Raw genomic sequence first — 20,609 nt, 5'->3', positions numbered from 1 at the left:
GTGATAGACAATATAAAAAACAAAACAAAATCACAGCATGAATAAAACCAAAACTAAGACTCAAGTCAACACAACCCATCTTACACAGGAGCATATACCTCCGTCATAGAAAATATCTACAACCAGATGAATTTCCCTCCAATTCTTTAATCTATTTTTTTTTTAATGGTCGGCCTACATCTTCTAATTCTTCGCAGAGAAGGTTAGTTTTTTATGAAAAGTGAAACATACATTTTCTTGAATTTCATAATTAATTAAGTACTTTTGTCTGAAGCCAGATACTGTTGACATCTATAGCGTATTGGCCAGTGATGGAACAATTCCCATCCTATATTTAAATAAAAGCAGCAATACCATAAGAAATGGAAAATTATGTATTCAATATCTTACTTCGGTAAAGATACTGCTAAATAGCAAAAGTATACTGGAGAATGGCCGTTGTCAAGTTTACATTGTAGTATTTGATAAATAATACTGATTTTAATGTTAAATGGCTCATCAGTCTTGCAATTTATGATTTCTAACATTTGTTTCTATGTAGGTGAGCAGTAATTCGGGTTGCAGTACACTTTTTCCAGGTCAAGGAGTGTTTTCCAGCCACTAAATGATCTCAAGCTCTACACACCATTTGCACAGTCTAAAAATATCATACATTCTTGTGTCTGTGCCACCATGACGAAGTATTCTAGATAACAGCAAGACCCTCATGCTTTAGTTAATCAGCAACTTGGCCTCTGCTCCACATTTTTGGGGAGGTAGGAGTAGCCAAGGGAAGCTCATCGGTCATTCTTTGAAAAGGAAAACTGGATCTGCAGGAACTGTCAGACTCTGTTTGCAATAAGGAGGATGAACTTAAGCATCTTTGCAGTCAATTATACCAAACCAGGTGCCTGCTGACCCTATGTCAGCAGATTCTTCATAGTCAGTCAATAAAGCATGCAAGTGTCACATATTTCAAGTTTCTCTGGAAGTCATTATATTGACCACTCTCCCTGTCTCTGCAGAAACTGCTTACTTAAAGCAGTATACTAGTTGAATGACAACTCTAAAAAACAGGAGTTGCACGAGTAGAAGGGAAAAAAGTAGCTAAGTGTGCAGAGCAGCTTCACTCTGGATACTGCCACTCTTTATAATTTGTTCGGGGGAATGTGTCAAGCTCCAAAGCAGGCTGGATAAAGCTTCTTTGTAAATGCTCATGTGGCCCTCACTGCTGCTATACTGTTTGCCTTAAAGCCAGACTAAACAAAAAAAAGGCATCATATACTTTAATGGGATGTCTGTTGTCATGACCCAAAAATTAAATTAGCACCGGAACCTGCCAAATACAGGGGACATGTTGTCTGAAGTAGATACACATTTCAGGACACCCGCCACCATGGCAGGTAGTTTCCCCTTATTTTCAGAACTTTTATTTTTTAAAGAGCAGTTCCTAAATTACAAGAGTCAAAGATTAGGGTTACATAACATGTTCCGTATTTCTACAATCTGGTACCATTTACTCAGTGTTTACATTTATAAAACATACAAGATTTTAAAAGTGACAGCAAAAAAAATGTGTCCAGTAAAATTATTCAGTGACCTGATAGTGTGGAGGAAGAAGAAGAGCAGCACAAGAAGAAGAAGAAGAAGAAGAAGAAGAAGAAGAAGAAGCAGTTTAATCTCTGACCCTGATTATGGCCATCCATTTCTTTGGTTATGTCTCAATAGCAGGTTTATCAGGCTGAATTCAAATACAATATATCAATGCAAATCTTAACTTGTACTTCAAGGAGCAGTTTAAGGTAAGCTGATTTGTAAAGACATAAAGAGACAAACAATGTTCTCAAACATATTATCGAAAGATATAATATTTGTATACGATGGGGAGGCTATTTATCTCCCTTTCATTTAATGCGAGCCATTTGAAGCATTATATGATGGAAATGTCACTCTTGCCTGTCTTCAAAACTTGAGAGCCCTGATGCATGCCTATTGGCTTGTGTTTGGTCAGCTAGCAGTCGTCATTGTTTCTGTATGTTGAGTTCTGATGGTTCCGATGTGTTTATGCTGCTCTGCCTTTGGCGTCGTCCTGTGCTTTCAGAACATCAACACTGGCTTTCAGGATTATAATTATGCGTTAAAGAAATGCTCAATTGAATTTTTGCCTTTCTGGTTGAAACTAATACGGTTATATATCTTTAAAATAGCAACGGTCGTTATAATCAAAGGCCGCACGCCGCACGTTTCTCTAGCCTCAATTTCCCAGAATGCCATTCGGCTAGCGTCACCGCGTGTTATTGCGGAAGTGCCGGTGAAATGCTGTGTTTGTAATTCTCTGCTCTGACAGTTGCATTCATTTTATTGAAAGCAAATATTCCTCAAAGGTTTTGGGTTTATAACGCCGTCGTTATAAAACTACAACGCGTCAGTTATGGCAGGTCTAAAATTCACCGGTATGGACGATACCGATAGCGAGGATGAGTTACCTCCCGGATGGGAAGAGAGGTCCACGAAAGACGGCTGGGTCTACTTTGCAAAGTGAGAGCAATCCTTCATCTAATGTGTCAACACCGAAATGTCTGTATCCAGGAGTTCACGACCAGAGGCACACAGCTAGGTGTTCTCAGCCTGTAGCTCACACAGCGTGCTAGCTAACGACATACCAGTTTAAATAAACTGACATCTGAGTTGATATCATGGATTATAAAGACCTCGAGTGCACATTTAGCAACACGTTTAACGTGAAGACTGTGACTCTGGGAGTCCCATCCGTGCTTTAGCTGCAGGAGATGCTCCCTGTAGCTCAGAGGCTGTGAAGTGAGAGCCATAACTTAGTGATAGAGTTGCACTTTGAATATCACATCCTGAATCTCTCATCGGTGGTGGGACAGGAAGTAGACAGCAGCCGGTTTTGTACATAGGAAATGTAAAACATTGATGATTGGAACATTTCAGTGCCAACATGGCACTTGCATTGAATCTTGCTCTTTACACTTATTTATATAATTGACCGATTAGACATATGCAAAGTTGGTTTGCATTGACCTAGTTTGGGAAGTTTATAAAGGCTTTTTTTGTCTTATTGTTTGATTTTGTTTTGTTATATGAATGTGTTATGTGTAGTATTTTCTTGAATTGCAAACTTTTGTTGTCATTTGTAATACTTTGTCTTGTTTATTATTATGATTATCTTTATTTAAAAGGGACCATGTACAGTTAAAACATGAATGTCACCATTCAATGCACTGTACCAGAGTGTAGCTTCAGCTAATTTGCGTCTGTAGTCCCCTGACAGACCTTACAACATAAAACATTAAACAATTACAAATAGTACAGGATAAATACACACAATGCAAAGTTACAGTACAGCATTTTAAATTTAAGAAGAACATACTATTTAAAAGTAAGTATTAAAAAACATTAAAAGTTAGTAATACACACCATTAAAAGCAAGTAATAAGAACCATTTAAGGTAAGTAATACACACTGTCAAAAGTAAGTAATAAAACCATTAAAAGTAAGTAAGACGAACGATAATAATTTTGCTCGATGAGCACAGCTTTCAACTGATTTTTTAGACTATTTTTAAAAGTGCTGATAGAGCTGCAGCTCTTCATCACGTCCAGCAGGGTGTTCCACTGATATGTGGATTTGTGGTCTGCTGTTGTGTGTGCCATTTTAAATAACTTATTTAGGTTGTGTTTAATATGTAACTAGATGTAATTTAACATGTTTTGTTTGGTCTTTTTTCTTCTTGTAATGTACAACCAAACAACCAAACAAAAGGCTATCGATGAAACTTGAATCTGGCATATTAATGTTGCATTACATCACGCCAATGACGGTATATAGATATCATTTGGATAAATAAATGACGTGTAGTGAAGAAGAAGGTGGGGTAAATAATACCAAAATTATTTTTTCTTTGTGTCCCAGCCATGATGAGATGAAGACACAGTGGGAACACCCGAAGACAGGAAAGAAAAAGCGTTGTGCTGGAGGTTTGTATTTTCACTTGTTTTTCAGGGTCTTATTTGATCTGCTTGAGGGACAGACATACATGCAAGGCATGTGGGAATGTTTTCACGTTTTCAAATGGCCTTTTTCTTCTAACCATACATACTATCTGACTATCAGATTTTTTGTGTGTGTATCTTTTCCTCAAACTTTGTTCTTATTGTTATGTAACTGCCACCAGCGGCAAAGCTATTCATCTTGTTCTTATAGAGTTATTCTTTTTCCACAGATTTGCCATATGGTTGGGAGGAAGAAACAGACGAAAAAGGACAGATGATCTATGTTGAGTACGTAGTTTGATGATTGAGCCTCTGTTTGCTTAATAGAGGAACCAAATTTGCTTTCTTTGGCCACACAGAATATGCTGAAGTGTTCAAATCAGGGATGAACTCTTTATTATAACATCCTATTTCCTCTGTCATTTTCAGTCACATTAACAAGCGGACCACCTATTTTGACCCGCGGCAGGCATTTACAGTCGAGGATGTGGTGTTGAAGCCAAAACGGTATGATGGAAACACTGCTGCCCTTGAGATCCTGCAGGGTCGTGATTTCTCCGACAAGGTTGTCCTCATTACTGGAGGCAACTCTGGAATTGGTAAGTTTCATTAACCCTAATCTGTTTATCGAGTCAATAATGTTTTGTTATAGCTATACGAAACAACGCCAGTGTGTAGTAAAGTGTGCTTCCATGACAATACCATTAGGTGGTGGTATTACACTTTTGTAGAAAGGGGCTTGACATGAGCCTCTCTGCTCCCTCCAAGTCCCCATCTCTCCACAACCAGACATTCATCAACATTAGCCTCCAAAATGATACACTTAGACTCAACAAATCACTGGTTAATACTGAACATGATTGTATTGAAGTTCATAAGCTGGGCTGAATTGGATGTCATTGTTAACTGTAATGAATGGTGTCCATTTGTACCCAGCACATGCATTGCTCACTTTATAATGTCGGGAAACAAATGTATTTTCCTTTTCCTTTAGTTTAAATTAGCACAAGTAGAGGCCATTTATTCAGAGTTGCTGCTTTGTTCAGGATAGATCATGACAGCATGAGAGAAATTAATTAAACATAAAACTGTTAATTGTCTTTATATTCAAATTCTTTGTCCCAAGGAAAGTCACAGCAGTGTAATTGCTGTGTGTGTGTTAAGAGATGCAGCACTGTAGTGTAGATTTACAGCAGCCGGGGGACCCACACTGAGCTTGTGAACTTAAATGCCTTCCTGACCTTGATGTTCTTCAATCTATCAGTCCCTTTATCTCTGTGCATGTTCAAGGAGTCACATAGAAGTAATAAATATTGGAACGTTAATGTCCTCGAGAAATTCCTGATGTATGATTTTAAATTTCTGCACTATAAACAGTTCAATATTCCTATTCTTATTCTTATTATTAACATACAGTGTACAACACAGACAGAAAGTTACTTATAAATAAGGTATGTCATTATTTAATTTATTACAACACTCGACAGAATCCACATTTTTTTTTCGATCAGCAAGCTGTACTTTTAAAAAAACAGATTTTTATGGAGTGTAGAAAATGGTTCAGTAAGTCTTAATCATGGCACCTTCATATAGACAACCATTTAGTTTTTAGTTGTACCCAGATACATATCATGAAAATAACAAATACCAATGTATTAAACATAGAGCAAAAAGCAGAGTTTCTAATAACGAGTACAAAAGTGTAGTATTGGCAAAATCTAATTGGCAGAAATGGAGGGAAAGTCAGATAAATGAAACTTGAATGTTGTGGTTGCAAATGGAGAGTTTGTGTAGAGATTACTGCATGCAAGTGTAAACACTTAAACTGGAAACAATTAATTTGTGTTAATGTTTCACCTTCTTGGGTATTGCATTGCACACAAATAACTACAGCAATTTCTTCCGGTGTGATGTGTAAAATTTAATTCATATTTTTTCAGCAAAACAACCCCCCACCTCCCGCCCAAATCCTCAAATATTAGGAATACCTGTTTGAATTTAAGAATAAAGAAAGATAATGATAACTTAAATAGATTTTCTGCCAGTCACAGACAACTCCATCATTATCTTAGAGAATGTTGGAGAAGGGAAAAGATAAAGGCGCAGGGTCGATGTAACAAGACGGTCTCTGAGATGCTCTGAAATATTTGGTAAAATATTATTGATTCTGAAATTAAACAAAATGATTAGGCCTTTCCGTTAAAGGGGATGAAAAACAAATGATGTAGGGGGAAATTCGAAAATTGCATGTCGTTTTCACCACAAGAGGGCACAGGAGGTCCATGATGTTGCTGTTGGGGTATTAAAACGTTATCATATTAAGTGCTTCACATGTGCCGGGTTTTGCCTTAGTTTAAAAACTATATAATGAAAAAGATAATCCATATTCAAGATTTGTTGAGTTGTATTCAGTTTATGAAAATGTGTTCATCTGAAAACAACTGCTTTTCTCAAAATAAAGCATCAAATGGCTCCAAAGCATAGGCATCTTTATAGTGTATGAATGCTTAATAAACCCATATTAACATAACCTTTGTTTTACTCTATTACATATTAAATATGCAGCCCCCATAATTAACTGTATTCTAATAGTAATTGCTACTACTCGTGTGCTCCTTTGACATTCCACTAGTGAAATGTGGTTATGCCAATTGGTTGGACCCACTTAGCATTTTAATGGCATCAATAGTGTTTTAATCCAAGTGTCAAGGCTATTTCCATTTTCTTCAGTGCTTATTTCCCCCACAGGAAATGTGACATTTTTATTACTAATGGTGGGATATTATTTAATTAGCAAATTTACATTTCAGCTCTTTGATTTAGTTCTTAATGCACGTTAACATGAAATGCACATATATGAGATTATTTATGCATGAAATGTCATAGTGTCTGGTTTTGTGACCAGTTCTGAGGCTCTTTGCAATAGTGCTGGGAGGCCAGACAGTAATGCGGTTTGTCTTTCCGATGTGATCACCGCGCTCGGTTCACAACATTAGTCTTCCTCTCTCTGCTTTCTTTTGTAAATTAAAAACCAGTACCAACCTGAATGGTGTTTGTAATTGTGATAATGGAAATGAATGATCACGGTTTCTCACCCCCACCCCTATTTCTACCTCTCTCCCCCTTCTCTCTAAAGGTTTTCTTCCTCTTATAGACCTGTGGTTGTACACCTGTACCTCTGCATTGATTCCTAAGCAGCTTTGACCCAGGCCTGAGCCTCCTATCCATCCCCATTACACACTCCTGCTCGGGCTCTAATTCCCCTCCTATCAGCTAACTCTCAAGTTATTTACTGGGAACCATGGAACAGTTGTGCTTAAAGGGCCATTGTCATAATATCTCGGGCACCCACTGGGTTCAGAGACAAAATACTTAAAAACAAATATGGAATGAATGCACAACATTGTTTTTAGATTTCTAAATCTAAAATTGACATTGTTTATTTTCCTACACTTATCCTTAAATCCGAAACCCGGGTTTAGAGTCAGCTTCATATTTCTTTCGGTTAAAGCTTGGCTATATTTGTATTGTGCTCTCCTTGCACATGCAGCTATCTTTGCCCTGGGACATGTCTTTTGGGACCTATAACTACATACAGATGTGTCCCCCTACCTGGGGAGCAGCGCCGGTCGTAGGCTCTTACAGCAGGTGCCATGTTGTCAGCATAATGTATGTTGAGTAGCGGTCAAAAATAACATATTGACACTCTGTCTCAATTAAATAAAATATTAATGTTGACAGAACTATTTTCCATGTCTATTTCACTTGCAGGACAGTATATCTGACGTATGGCCGAAGAACTATGTCTAGGGGCGATTTCACTTTTAACAGTTTTTCGATTTCTAGAGCTTATATTATACAACTTATATTATTCTACATTCTGAGTGTTTATTATTTTTATGTCGACATGTTAAGAATTGTATCTGAACTCGTTGGCCCTTCTGTACAGTGGCTCGCTGTGGAGCAATACCTTCAGTGGCGAAGCTCTACTCGATCTAATGCATGCAGTAGATTGCACATGGCATTGCTGCTGAGGGTCAGGGTCAGTGCTGGAATAGGAAGCAGAAAAGACTCAGGCGGTCCACACAGGGAATAGCGAGGATTTGGAAATGAGCGTTTCATAATGTATCGGTATCTCTATGCATTGTCTCTGCAGTGTTTTAGGACTTTGAATGTTATTCTTATTCATGAAAGACTAACATTGTTCCATGTTTGTGTTGATCCCAGTGTTGTGTTCGGAGGATTAAGTGTCAGGCCGGTGCTCTCCTCTCTCTGGATGGAGAGATCCCCAAGCATATTCAGTGAGTCGCAGAGCTGGGGGAGCCTCTGTGTGCAGATTAAACCCATAGCCTAGCTTTGTGGCTGATCATTAGATTGAGGCAGATTTGTTAAGCATAACTGCCATTAAATTGGCTGCAAAGCTCTGGTATTTACTGCGCTGCTGTTTATGAATAAGGACCCCCTTAAAGACCCGCGCAGCGATGCGTTAAACCCGAGCCTCGGTAAGGAGGGAAATGCATTATTCATAGTGGGAGGAATTAGATGGATAAAAAGATGTTCCTGGTGAGGGTGGCATGCGGTGCCTGTGTCTCTGAGCATCTCTGAGTGGCTGCGTGTGGTTTAGATGACATCCAGAGTGCATCTGTGTTTATATCCAGGAGTCTGATAGTATTTTGTGTGTCCGCTGGGGGAGCGGCCGGCCCGTGTCCTGCTCCGTCTCCTCCGTGTCAGCTTGTGAACTGAGCCACTGAGAATAGACAAGGAGAGTTTTATTTATTTTTTCTCAACGGGCCTTTCATGTCCTTTCTGATGAATGATGAATGTGTTTATTGGCTACGTAATGAGAACCAGTTATGGTTGGTTAGTCAAATTATTTAACTGTATTAACCTTGGATGGAATTTGCTATGCAGACCAAAACTGGTGTAACATGCAAAGAGTATTATGCTGGAGGCCAGAAGGGTTCAATAATGATTACAGCTCTAATATAATAGAAGTCAAGTGGTTAGAGAGAGAGGATGGAATACATACATGTGCTTGAAGACTGTAGGTAGAATAAAATGAAAGGGTACTGGGTTATTGTGTGTAGTCAAGTAGTTTATAGACCTATCGAGTTTAAAGTCTGCAAATGAAAATGGGATGAAAGTTACACGATGGGGCGGATTTTGATGACAGTGATGAAAATAGCCTCAATGCTCAGGAGTTATGTGCATGAGCAGGCTTCTGGGGTCTGTGTTTATCCTTGTGCATGTATGTGTTTATCAAGTTTACTGGCCGCAGTGTGTGTGTGTGTGTGTGAGGTAGTCAGGTAAGGCTGGCCGCAGGAGGAGCCGGGGTGACCAATGCGACGAGAGGCCATAATGAGAGATTGTGTAGGGAGTTGGAGGTTGACACAGAGGGTCAGAGATAGAGGGAGGTGGGTGGGTACCAGATAGGGCTGTATGGAGGGTGTGACAGTAGTGGGGGGAAGAGAGGGGGTGGGGGGTAGGAAGGAGGCAGAAGGGGACAGGGAGGGGCAATAGAACCACTCCAGTGCTCTGGCCTGGAACAGCTCAACCTTGGGCTGTAATTACGAACAATACATCCCACTTTTGGGGTGACGTCTCCCTCCTCTTGGACTAATGGGGGGGGGGAGGTGGATCTTAAAAGTCAGAAAGAGTGGGGGGGTTGTGTGGTTCCTCACTTCTTGGGGAAAGAAATACACAGCAGCAGCAGCAGCAGCAGGAACAGGTGCACTAATCACGAGGACAGTCAGAGTTGTCCTGTTTCTAACTGTGTTCACTCAATCACTCGTTCTACAAAAAAGTCTTTCAATACTATATATTAAGTTATAAATCGATATCTTTCATTACAAAACTGTAATATTTGCACTTATATAATGTAGAATTGTTCAATTAAAGTATAGATAATGCAAAGGAAGAAGGAAGAAGCTTTATTTGACTAAATATATGCACAAAAACGGGCGCTCAGTGGCATGAATAATAAAATAATAAAAATATTAGGATCATATGCTTAATATTGATCAATGTAAGCAGCGTCCCATTTTTGTTTAGCATTTACAATTTCACAGACATATTGTTCAGTCTGGACCTCTTGACGCCTGAAGTGTGTCTCAATGTTGCTCCACTCTGCCGTGTTGTGTTCTCCACGCCGTTGTGTACCTGCATGTGTGAACTCACTTCTCTGCATTTTACATCTCCCCTTCGGTTTTCTTCTGCTCACTTTGGGAGGCCTTTTCAGTTTATTGTGGATTTGGGGGTCTTGCAGAACGACATGATTTGGATGATAATTTTTTCATTCCATTGTCGGTACTATTACTGCATTTCACTCTCTGAATTATGACCCTCGGCTGTAAATATAGTGGATTTCGGACACGGCCATAGAGTTAGGAGGGGATAAGATGTAATCTTGGGGTAGGATTTAGGAAGTGACAGTGCAGTGGGGTTATTGGACAATAAGGAGGGGGACTGCAACTTCCACGTGATCCACATCACCCTCAATAAATGTACACATTTATAAACATGTATAAACAACAAACTAACCAATGCATTTTAATGCATAAATCAGTTTGACTGCACCGAATCAAACTAGTCAGAGATGCACGGACATAAACTGTGTAATTACTAGTCACATATTTATCATATTATTCATTGCTTCAGAAATATAACACACAACATATTTTTATGTTGTGTGTTACAGTTAAACATGCCATATAATTCATTTGGGGGGGGGGGTATGTACTCTGTTCATGATCGGTGTTGCTCTTGTGTTTTTCTTTTCACAGCACAAATTGAGCTCTGTCGAATGGGGATTGTGGGAACCATGTTTGTTTACCCAAAGGTCTTGTAATGATCTAAATTGACTTCTGTTTGCCCAATTGTACTATGGAGCTTATTTTAGTTAAATGCCTCTTTGGATGCAGAGAGAGAAGGAGCAGGCAGCTTCGTTTGCCAAATAAACACGTTTACTGACGAGGCTGGTAATGATCTCATTACATTGAGCCAATACACCTGTGTACGAGGGGGATCCAGAGAGGGGCGGCGGGCCAGGGAGGACAAACAAAGCGTGAAATCACTAAATCACACTCATTATTGGGGGTTATCAGTAGGGCCAGGATCCTAATGTACCATGAAGAGCATTCACTGCTTAATGGACATTTTACACAATTTTTGATGCATTTTATACATCACACTAAAACCCATTTTCAACAATAGCTGAGCCACTTACTGTATTTTTGTAACGTTGTGAATATTCAGGTTGAACGAGCAGACAAGCAAAGGATCCGCTTTGAACAGGCGGAATTGTGTAACTTAATTTCCCAGCTTTTGTTTTCCTGAGTCATTGTCTGATTCGACAAAAGAACCTGAAACATCATTACAGCCCGGCATAACAGTCGGGCCTCCTGTGTGTTATAAAACAGCTTGTGGCGTCTGCCGATCCACCGGAGCAAAAGGAACCCCTGTCCGACCTCTTGTCATGTTCCACCATCAGCGCACGGAGCTGAAACAGACTCTCATTGTTGTACACCTGACCAGGAACTCATTTCAGGGCAGCCCTCTCTACCGGCAACATGGGCGAGAGGGCGTGGAGTCTCTGTTACAGCTACGCCACTCTCGTTATTTCACAATTAATGTCAAGCCCTTGTTATTTGTCATTGGAAATACATGACTTCGCTGCTGCTGCTGTTGTTGCTGCCATATTCTAATTTGTTCTCCATTATGGGAAACACTGGCGTCGATTAATTTCACTTTCATGGTTTGTACACAGAACAAGTGAGTGTGAGGTGTTGTTGTTTACCAGCAGCCAGTACTCTTGTCCAATTTATAAAGGCAACACAAATTGAGCTTTTAAATGATGGCACGTTTGTAATCCTTTTTTTCTCATTTGCACATTTAGCTGCTATGATGGTTTCTGGTGCATACATTTTAAATATGCTGTGATCTTATTCTGTGATCTTATTATTATTATTATTATTATAGCATTCTTAGTATTGCAGAGTTCACTACTATTCATTTTCATTATAGTTACTCAATTATAGTGAATATGTTGAATGACTTTGTGAAGACAGTTTGGGACATTTGTCTTCTACAGATGCTCCATCAGCAAATTCAAAGAGCATTTTAACTCCGGGAGTCACAACGTTCCTGTTTTGGTGTCATGTTGTTTTTATTTTCATTTCCTTTTCCTTTTCCTGTGAGTGAAATGATCTCTGCTCAAAGCCACAGTCCCTCCATTACACCTAATAAGGTGTCATATAATTTAATTCCATGCTTCACTCGTCAGGGAGGGCTTCCATTCCGACTCCAATTTTGAGTTTTAATAGATATTAGTCTCTAACACTCTCCTCACAATTAGGCCTCCCATTTTTGCTCCTAATGGAAATCAGATTAAGACATATAATCTAATTACAGTTCATATTAATCCACCCTCTGATACACTCCCTCTCAGACCCTCTTTGCCACAATCAGTTATTGTGCCCGTCAGTGGGGACCCTCCCTCTGTGCAGCATCTGAGTGTATCAGACTGAGGGTTATATTTACTGGAGAGGTGTGACTGAAAAATGTGTGGCCGCTCGGTGCTGTTGAACTTTAAATGGTAGTAAATGTCACAGGAAATAAAAATGCGGTGAAGGAAAAAAGTTAATCTCATAAATTAATTCAACCTATGGGTTGAAATGACCCATTTAGACTTGTAATTTAGAAATGAACTTCTCTCCCTCCATCTTCAGTTTTGTCAGTTTTATCGTGACTCCGTGATTTGGTTGGAGCCATGAAGTCTTGGACTGATAAATTCTGTGTGTATCCGCGGACCTCGTTTCATGGGATAATGTCCTTATCAGAGGCACTTTGATGTGCGGAAATATCACCCCAAGGTTCAGTTTGAATGTCATCTCTGTTCGATTGTTCATCTGACTCCCTCCATTAAGAGCCATGTTTTCATAATTACTGTCATCACTGTATAATTCCCGACATAATTAACAGCTGACCTCTCTTCCTCCAAACCAGCGTGAGCAGCAATACCTTCCTGACAGCTGGCAGTCAGATCCAAAACTTTATCTAAGAAGGGGGGAAGAAGTCTTGAACCACCATAATTCAATCAGTTTCATCACTTCAGAGAGAAATGATTAACTCCCTCTACTAGACCACTGGGTTACTCAATGAAAGAAATTACATGGAAAATTGATAGGGATTTTAACTTGCCTTCCCTCCATCACCACCCCCAACAGCCCATTTGACTCAACCCCTGAGAATCAAAGTTATCTTCACAAAAACGAATCTTTAAAGCATTGCTCGCTTTTATTCTTCTTTTTTTCTCCTCTTCTTGTCTTTGTCTGTCTGTCTGTGTGTCTGTCTCTCGATGATCGTGTCTCAGGCTTTGAGACAGCCAGGTCGTTTGCTCTTCATGGCGCCCATGTCATCCTGGCGTGCCGAAACCTGTCCCGGGCCATCAAGGCAGTCGGCCTCATCCAGCAGGAGTGGGTAAGTGGCGATCCTTTAAGCCCAATATTGTGCTTGATAGTAGAAGTCTTGTAAATGGTAAACAGACCTGTATTTGTAAAGCGCTCTTCTGGTCTTCCGACCACTCAAAGCGCTTTAACACTACATGACATCATCACCCATTCACACGCTGATGGGAGGAGCTACGGTTCCACCGACACACCAGGAGTCACTTACATTCACACCCATTCACACACCGGAGGCACAGCTACCGGAGCAATTTTGGGGTTAAGTGTCTTGCCCAAGGACACATCGACATGGGCTAGCGGAGCCGGGGATCAAACCGCCGATCCTCTGATTGAAGGACGACCCTCATCACCACTGAGCCACAGTGATTTTAAACATTTACATGAAGAGAGCAGCAATGAATTGATCCCAATAATAAGTGATGATTCCGCCCCTTTTTGAGGTTTCCATTTTCTCAGTATGTCTTTCTTTTTAGACTCTCGACTTTTTCCTGAACCAAAGGAAGAATCTAAATATAGTGGATGTTGTATGTTCATATAACAAAGCTCTATTTATTTGATCTGTGGCTGTATAAATGAAAATACTCTTGACTTCAATGTCACCAGCAGATGCGTGGTACAATTTATTACATTAATTCACGCGTCAGTGACGAGAAATAAATTATCCATATTCAGGCTTCCCATGTGAAAGAGAACCTCTTTATTGATTGAGAGAAAAAGTATTCATATCTAGGTTCTCACAAACTGCCCATTACCCAGGAAAGAAGAAGAAACTTATGTATGTCTCTGCTTAGAGAGAGAGAGAGAGTGAGAGCGAGAAAGAAAGAGAAAGAAAGAGAGAGAGAGAGAGCAAAGAGAGAGAGAGAGCGAGAGAGAGAGAGAGAGAGCGCAATAAAGGGGGGAGAGCGAGAGAGAAAGTGAGAGAGGGCATCTGATAATTACCTGAGATTATTGCTCTAATATCGCTGCGCTTGTGACGTGTCCCCAGATTTACGAGTGTGGGAAAATAAACAAGTGAAATGTGGGTGCTGGAGCAGAAAGAATAAGCCATTAGCACTGGGTTGATTACAGAGCGCAGGACGAAGGAGACGGAGGAGAGTGAGTGCTCAGCGCAGATATGGAGAGGGAGAAAGAGAAAGAGAGAAGGGCTGAGAGGGAGGAAAAGAGGGAGACAAACACTTTGAGCCAGAGTAGATCTGCAGTGTTTAAACTCACCCAAGTCTCTAATTGAAGTATGCCCCTGGGGCTGTTAGTGCTGCTCCACAGTGCGAAATCCAGTGTACAGATCTATTAATGTAACTGCTTTGTCTAAATGAGTGAGGAAAAGCTCTGATCCAAGTGCCAGACTTTGTAGTCAAATTGATTTTCAAGCTTCACACCTGCCACAGAATTACCCAAGATGTTGTTAAATGTTTCCGAATTATCAAATGGAAGCTGCTTAGAGTTGCTCCAAAAGATAAAATGCTGGGTGAACTTCATAGTGTGAATGATAATCTTCCCTTGTCAGTAAATTAAAGGATTGATTGAATACAGTTCTGGGTCGTTCAAATAGAGCAGGAGCAGTGCATTAGCATGCCCTGAGCTCACGTCATATTTCCTTCTCGAGGAATCCCCCTCTTATAGGCTAATGAATAAAAGTCACAATATCAGAATAAATCTTTGCTGCAAATTCTTCCCTCTGGCGACATTATTAATAGATTCAGCAGAAGAATAGAGAGGAGGATTAATCTTTGAAATGATGGATGTACTCTGCTCGCCTTCCCATGCTCCTGCGTTAAGGTCATTTTGATAAGAAGGTATATTTTGGGGTCTTCTGTACAAAAGGTCATCATATCTACTTCCAGGTCTCCTGCAGAGTTCCGCTCCGGCTGCCAGGAGTGGAACTGCTGTCCCGATTGCACAGGACCTCTGACCTCCAACTACCTGCTCACTCTGACTCTGAACTCTCTCTTTCTCTTAACTCTCGGTCTGTGTGGGCGAGCGGTGCTGTTGAGAAGTGAAAGTGATGGCTCATCTGCGGCGCAGGGCGGTGCCGTTCAGCGTGGCGTCGTGTACCGACAGTGGGGATAATAGCGGGGTCAGCGAGGGATAATGGGCAGGTCAGAACAACCACTGGCTGTTAGGAAGTGCAGGGTCAGAGGGCGTATCCTTCCCATCCAATCGTACGGTGCTCTGCCAGGAACTGCTACAGTATAAACAACACAGTGCACTTGGCTTCTGGTACTTCTACCTCGTCTCTATATGATGTAAGGTCTGTGTTGCTATATTTAACACATTTAACTCACACCGTTAACACATGCTTGACATCATAGATTGTTTGGCCCTTTTGAGATTGTAGCACCTGTTTTTTGTTTTTGCTGACCTTTTATTATAAAATCAGTTTCTTGCTGTGTTTATGCTACATACTGTTTTCATGATGGGACTTCAGCTGCATCTCCTCCGCAGGCCTAATCTGCGCAGAACATGTTTTTCTTCGTTTTCTCCCTCTTTGCTAGCTGGGAGGAGAAACCCCTCCAGCAGGCTCATTAGGGGAGTTTAGAGTGGCGGAGAGGGGATAAACATTTACCTTATTATTGTGTTTTACAATAAGCCTGATGCTGGTTGCCTTTATAGGGTTCAAAGGGGGCTGTGTTTACAGGCTGTGATGAAGCCACAGTTAAACCAGGGGAGGATTAGCCGGCAGATGGGTGCTGGGAGAGATGGAAGGAGAGCAGAAGGAGATGGAAAGAGGAAATACGAAGAGTAAAGTGTTTTGCACCAAAGAGACGAGGCATGTACGCATGCAGAGCCAACAGCTTTGATTCATGTCCTCTAACAAATTAAACTGAGTTGATTATAACTTATTTTTACATCTTATTCTTGTCGTATCGAGTCCATCAGGTAACTCAAGTGTGCAGATCTCCCAGCTCTGCTGTGCTTGTCCTCTGCCGTATGATTTAACTGCATGCTGTTTTCCCAAAGACGCTCACCTATCCATCTCCTATTCCGCTCACAGTACAGGTTAAGTTGCTGGTTAACAACCAAAGTGTTGCCTGCGTGCCAGAGATTTATTCTTCCTGATTGCCTTTAAAATTCTGCTTATCTTTGACTCCAGTGTCTCCCTCAGAGAGCTGTAATGGACTCCCCTGAGATCCAGCGGGCCAACCAAGGCCCTTGGCCCCTGAGTAGAATACAATACACACACATACACACTTGTGCAGCACGGCCGTATTTTGTAATTTCTTTCCTTTTTTAATCCAAAATGCTTATTTCCCCCACTGCCCCGTTCTACAACACATGCTAATGAGATGCTTTGTAAGGGCGTTAATTAGCGAGCGAGTCACTGATTGCTGCGCTTGTTTTTGTTGTGTGTGTGTGTGTGTGTGTTTGTGTGGCAGGGGGGTATTAATATGGCTGTGTGCTGCTGAGGAGGGTTCTGTCAGGGTCTGCTCTGGAACCAATTAGGCTAAAGCTCCACTGTCCACTGAGGATGCCTGGAGAAAGAAAAAAAAAGCCTTCTGCTTGCAATGTCAAACAGCAACATTATCACAGGCCGGAGAGGCGGAGCGGACTGAGAGCCGATGAGCAACGGTCACTCATACAGGCCGACGGTTCTTCTGCTTGTTATGGGTTATGATGAGTGTATATTCTTTCAAGCTTCAAATCTAGAGGGATATATACATGTCTGTGTGTATTTGTGTGTACATATATATGTGTACTGTAGATACTCTGGCGCTGGTTGTCATGCTGTAGGATAAGATAACATCAGAATCAGTGACACACAATGTTTCTCTCCAAGCGTCGGCCATATCAGGGGAAATGAAGCAGAGGTGGAAAAGGTCTTGAAAGACAGGCGGAAAGCTTCTCTTCTTGAGGACGTCAGTACATAAACTGTTTTCACATACCCAAGAATGAATGTTTATGCGTCATGGCTAACCCAATCCTATAGCATGGGCTGGTAAAGTTATAGTTGATAAGTTCTACACATGTGAAATGCTGACCTGGTCGGTTGCAGCTCCCTCCAGGGCCTCAGGATGCAGCTCTTTTAGTCACTCTCCCCTTCTCCTTCCTTGCTCACTGGCACCTTTTTTCCCTTTTTTTTCCCAAAAGGCCTCAAAAGACTTTTGTCCTCTTCCGTTCACCCTTCGATGCCGTGCCTTTTTTCCCTCCCACAATGATTAAGGAAATTGCAGCCCATTTCCCAGGTCAGTGAGCAGGTCTGTACCATTCTTCTCTGCTGCCAGACATCCCAGTAGATCATTGTTAGTCATATTTACATCTTATTACTGGCAGGATTTGAAACTTTTGTTTCTTTTCCTGATCGGAACTGCCGAAAAATGTTCCAATGTTTCCCAACAACCAAAACAAAAGGAACTGATATGGTCAATTGTTTAGATCAAAGCATGCACATTTTTTTATGGTTTACAATGCCTGGACTCTCTTTCATTAAAAAGCAGAGGCAAAAGTAATTTTTTTGCATGCGTTTTTGCTGACACGCCACTGTTTACGCTCAGATAAATCCAGTGTAGATTGTTGTTGGTGATGCCGACGCTCGTACTTAAACAGCCCTAGAGCCCCTTTTCAAATCGTCCCAGGACTCCCCGACATTACACCTGCACTTCCACGTCTTGCTGCTCTCCCAATCGTCTCCTCTAATCTCAGGTTCTGCCACTGAATCATTGACGGAGTGGCGGCTCCCACTTATTTCCAGGATGAGGCATTGTGCAAATCTCTTTCCTTGCATATTAGTAGCATACGTCCACCTCTCCTGGGAGCCCTTATCATCTCTTTTTATTTACTTATTTGTTTGTTTCCTACCTGGAATCTGTCTGAAGACTGGGAATAAAAAGCTCCCACTTCTCCTACGACAGTCTATATTGGCTTGGTCCTGGAGAGAGCAGCCAGGATGGATGGAATGAGAGTGGAATATGTAAATTTGACGAGGGAACCCCTTTTCCCTCAAATCCATCCAGCTCTGATTCCTCGAACAAACGACCACACAAGGCTCTGGAACTACAATAGGATTTACTTTAATATACCATTGAGGATTTGTTTACATTACACAGGTGACTGTTCTAATGCTTCTCGTGGGAATACTAAAGGAGGCTTTGTGTAGTAAAGACTGTTAGTATAAATGTGACAGAGTTGAATACCTTGAGGTTTTACAGTAGTAAGCATGTTGTGTGTGTGTGTGTGTGTGTGTGTGTGCATCTATGTAGTACTCTCTACAAGTACAGTATGTTTGCACAAGTATGTGCACATGCATGCAAGTTGCACACGCCCATCTACATGGTGTGGATTTAAATGCTTGATTATGCATTTTGCATAGCTTTGGGACATGCATCACTCTTCCCAGACTGCTAATAAAGTGACCAGGGAGATGGGGAACCTAAATGAATCCTAAAGTGCCTGGCTTGCATTCCTCACTCTCCCTCACTGCTCTGCATAGTTATTCCTGCTTGTCGTGGAAAGCTGCGCGCCGCTCAGCTCGCCTCCTCCTTATGTCTGTCTGCTACAGCCAGGTGCTCTGTCTCCTGAAGAGGTGTGGCCTGCTCCTAATTGCCTGGACCACAGTGAACTATGGGCAAGTGCTCCGTGTGAAGGAGCACCATGGAGGAATAATTTTGAATAAATCACATTGTTAGCCGGGTGGTATTTTTTGCTAAATAAGCAGTTCGGCAGCCGTCTCACATGGAGGTGTGAGCGTTAGAATGACGGGTCACTTGCCATAGGTCATGTTGGGGAGGATTTAAATGATTTAAATGATGTCACTGCCACTGAAGGGGACAAGTTGAGGAGGATGTGTAAGGCAGCACCTCTTTGTTGTTTGAACCTGACAGACTCTCATCCTTCACTCTTTCACTCTCCCCTCTGAAGGTGGGCGCATAGCCCTGGGATGAGGGCTTCTTATGATGAGAGAGGTGAGAGGTTGCTTGGATCTCTTTCACTCTTTTCCTCTCTGCCAGCAGAGAATGTTTTTTATTGAAGTCTGAGAAGTGCTGACCACAGAGAGACAAGTCCAGCACACACTGTAATGTTTTAAATCAGGAGAGGAGCCAGTTGTAATAAGCTGCAGCCAAATAGTCTGAGGCTTAGTTGATGTCTGCCAAATGAGCAAACACAGTAATGTCGAATGCAGGAACCATCTGGCAACTGGCTATAACATTTATCCGATACTACCCGGAGCTTTTTAGCATCTTTAGCACAGTTTGAAATGAGCACAGCCTCTGAGATCCCACGATAAAGTGAATGAAGATGCAATTGCCTAATTAGATGTAGTTCTGTGTTGGATGTCTCTTTGAGATTTGAATCGTGTAATGCTGTCTATCATCGTCTTTCATAACTCATCAAGAGAATATTCCGACGTACGTGTGGGTATGAACATGCTCGCATTATTGTGGCCTACACATCCATGTCTGATTGCGTTTCACATATGAAAAGTGTGCATGCATGTACGCACCCTGCTGTCACTTTGTGTTTGTTGTGAAGGACGGAGGAATTGTCCGCTAATGAACAGACAACTGCGTCACAACAAGTCAACAGCTGCCACGTCCGACTAAGTCACATTTAAGTGCTCTCTAGAAGAAACAGGAGAAGAATGGGCCGTTGAACACTCTCTGTTTAAGTGTTTTTTTGCTTAACAGAAACAGTTTGATTCTTCAAACAAAAAAGAACCAGAGGATCTTGTCAATTTGTTATTCTTGCCATGTATTTATCATCTCTACATGTAGGTTTTTTAAAGTGATACTTTTTGTTCATCCCCAGGATCAATATATAGCATGTAGGTGCAAAACAGCATTCTTGACTCTGTAACATGTCTCTTGCTGATATGGCTGTGTCTCTGAGCCTTGTCCTGTGTTGATAGGATATCCTCTGCCGTCAGGTCTCATGGACTTGATATCAGTGAACCGCTCCAGGCATCCAAACAATCCTGCCCCAGGCACAGCTATCATTATTTTCTGGGAAGTTGTGTGCATTTACGTGTGTGGGGTGTGTGTGTGTGTGAGTGTCTGTGTGTGTACATATACATATGTATATGTGTGTGTGTGTGTGTGTGTTTGTATGTGCTTTGACACAGAGTTAACACTGGTTTACAACTTAATCAGTCTGTGTAACTGAATGCATATTTATCAGAGAGAAAATTCATGTTCAAAGAATCAGACCTCAGCCCATA

The 20,609-nt window shown here is 41.2% G+C and overlaps 1 protein-coding gene across 1 annotated transcript in view; it reads left to right on the top strand.

The window, feature by feature from the left end:
- The first annotated feature begins 2,296 nt into the window (after positions 1 to 2,296).
- The window catches only part of wwox (WW domain containing oxidoreductase), a 128,751-nt gene continuing 110,438 nt past the window's right edge, over positions 2,297 to 20,609 (top strand). Inside the window, exons 1-5 of the mRNA XM_056417465.1 lie at positions 2,297 to 2,517; positions 3,916 to 3,980; positions 4,226 to 4,283; positions 4,425 to 4,594; positions 13,366 to 13,472. Of these exons, the coding sequence (XP_056273440.1) occupies positions 2,411 to 2,517; positions 3,916 to 3,980; positions 4,226 to 4,283; positions 4,425 to 4,594; positions 13,366 to 13,472 (507 nt within the window). The 5' untranslated portion in view covers positions 2,297 to 2,410. The remainder of the gene's footprint in view (positions 2,518 to 3,915; positions 3,981 to 4,225; positions 4,284 to 4,424; positions 4,595 to 13,365; positions 13,473 to 20,609) is intronic.

This window comes from Pseudoliparis swirei, chromosome 6 (assembly GCF_029220125.1).
Source record: "Pseudoliparis swirei isolate HS2019 ecotype Mariana Trench chromosome 6, NWPU_hadal_v1, whole genome shotgun sequence".
NCBI classification, from domain to species: domain Eukaryota; kingdom Metazoa; phylum Chordata; class Actinopteri; order Perciformes; family Liparidae; genus Pseudoliparis; species Pseudoliparis swirei.
Note: the sequence above shows the minus strand (reverse complement) of the source record. Positions and strands in the feature narration are given on the sequence as shown.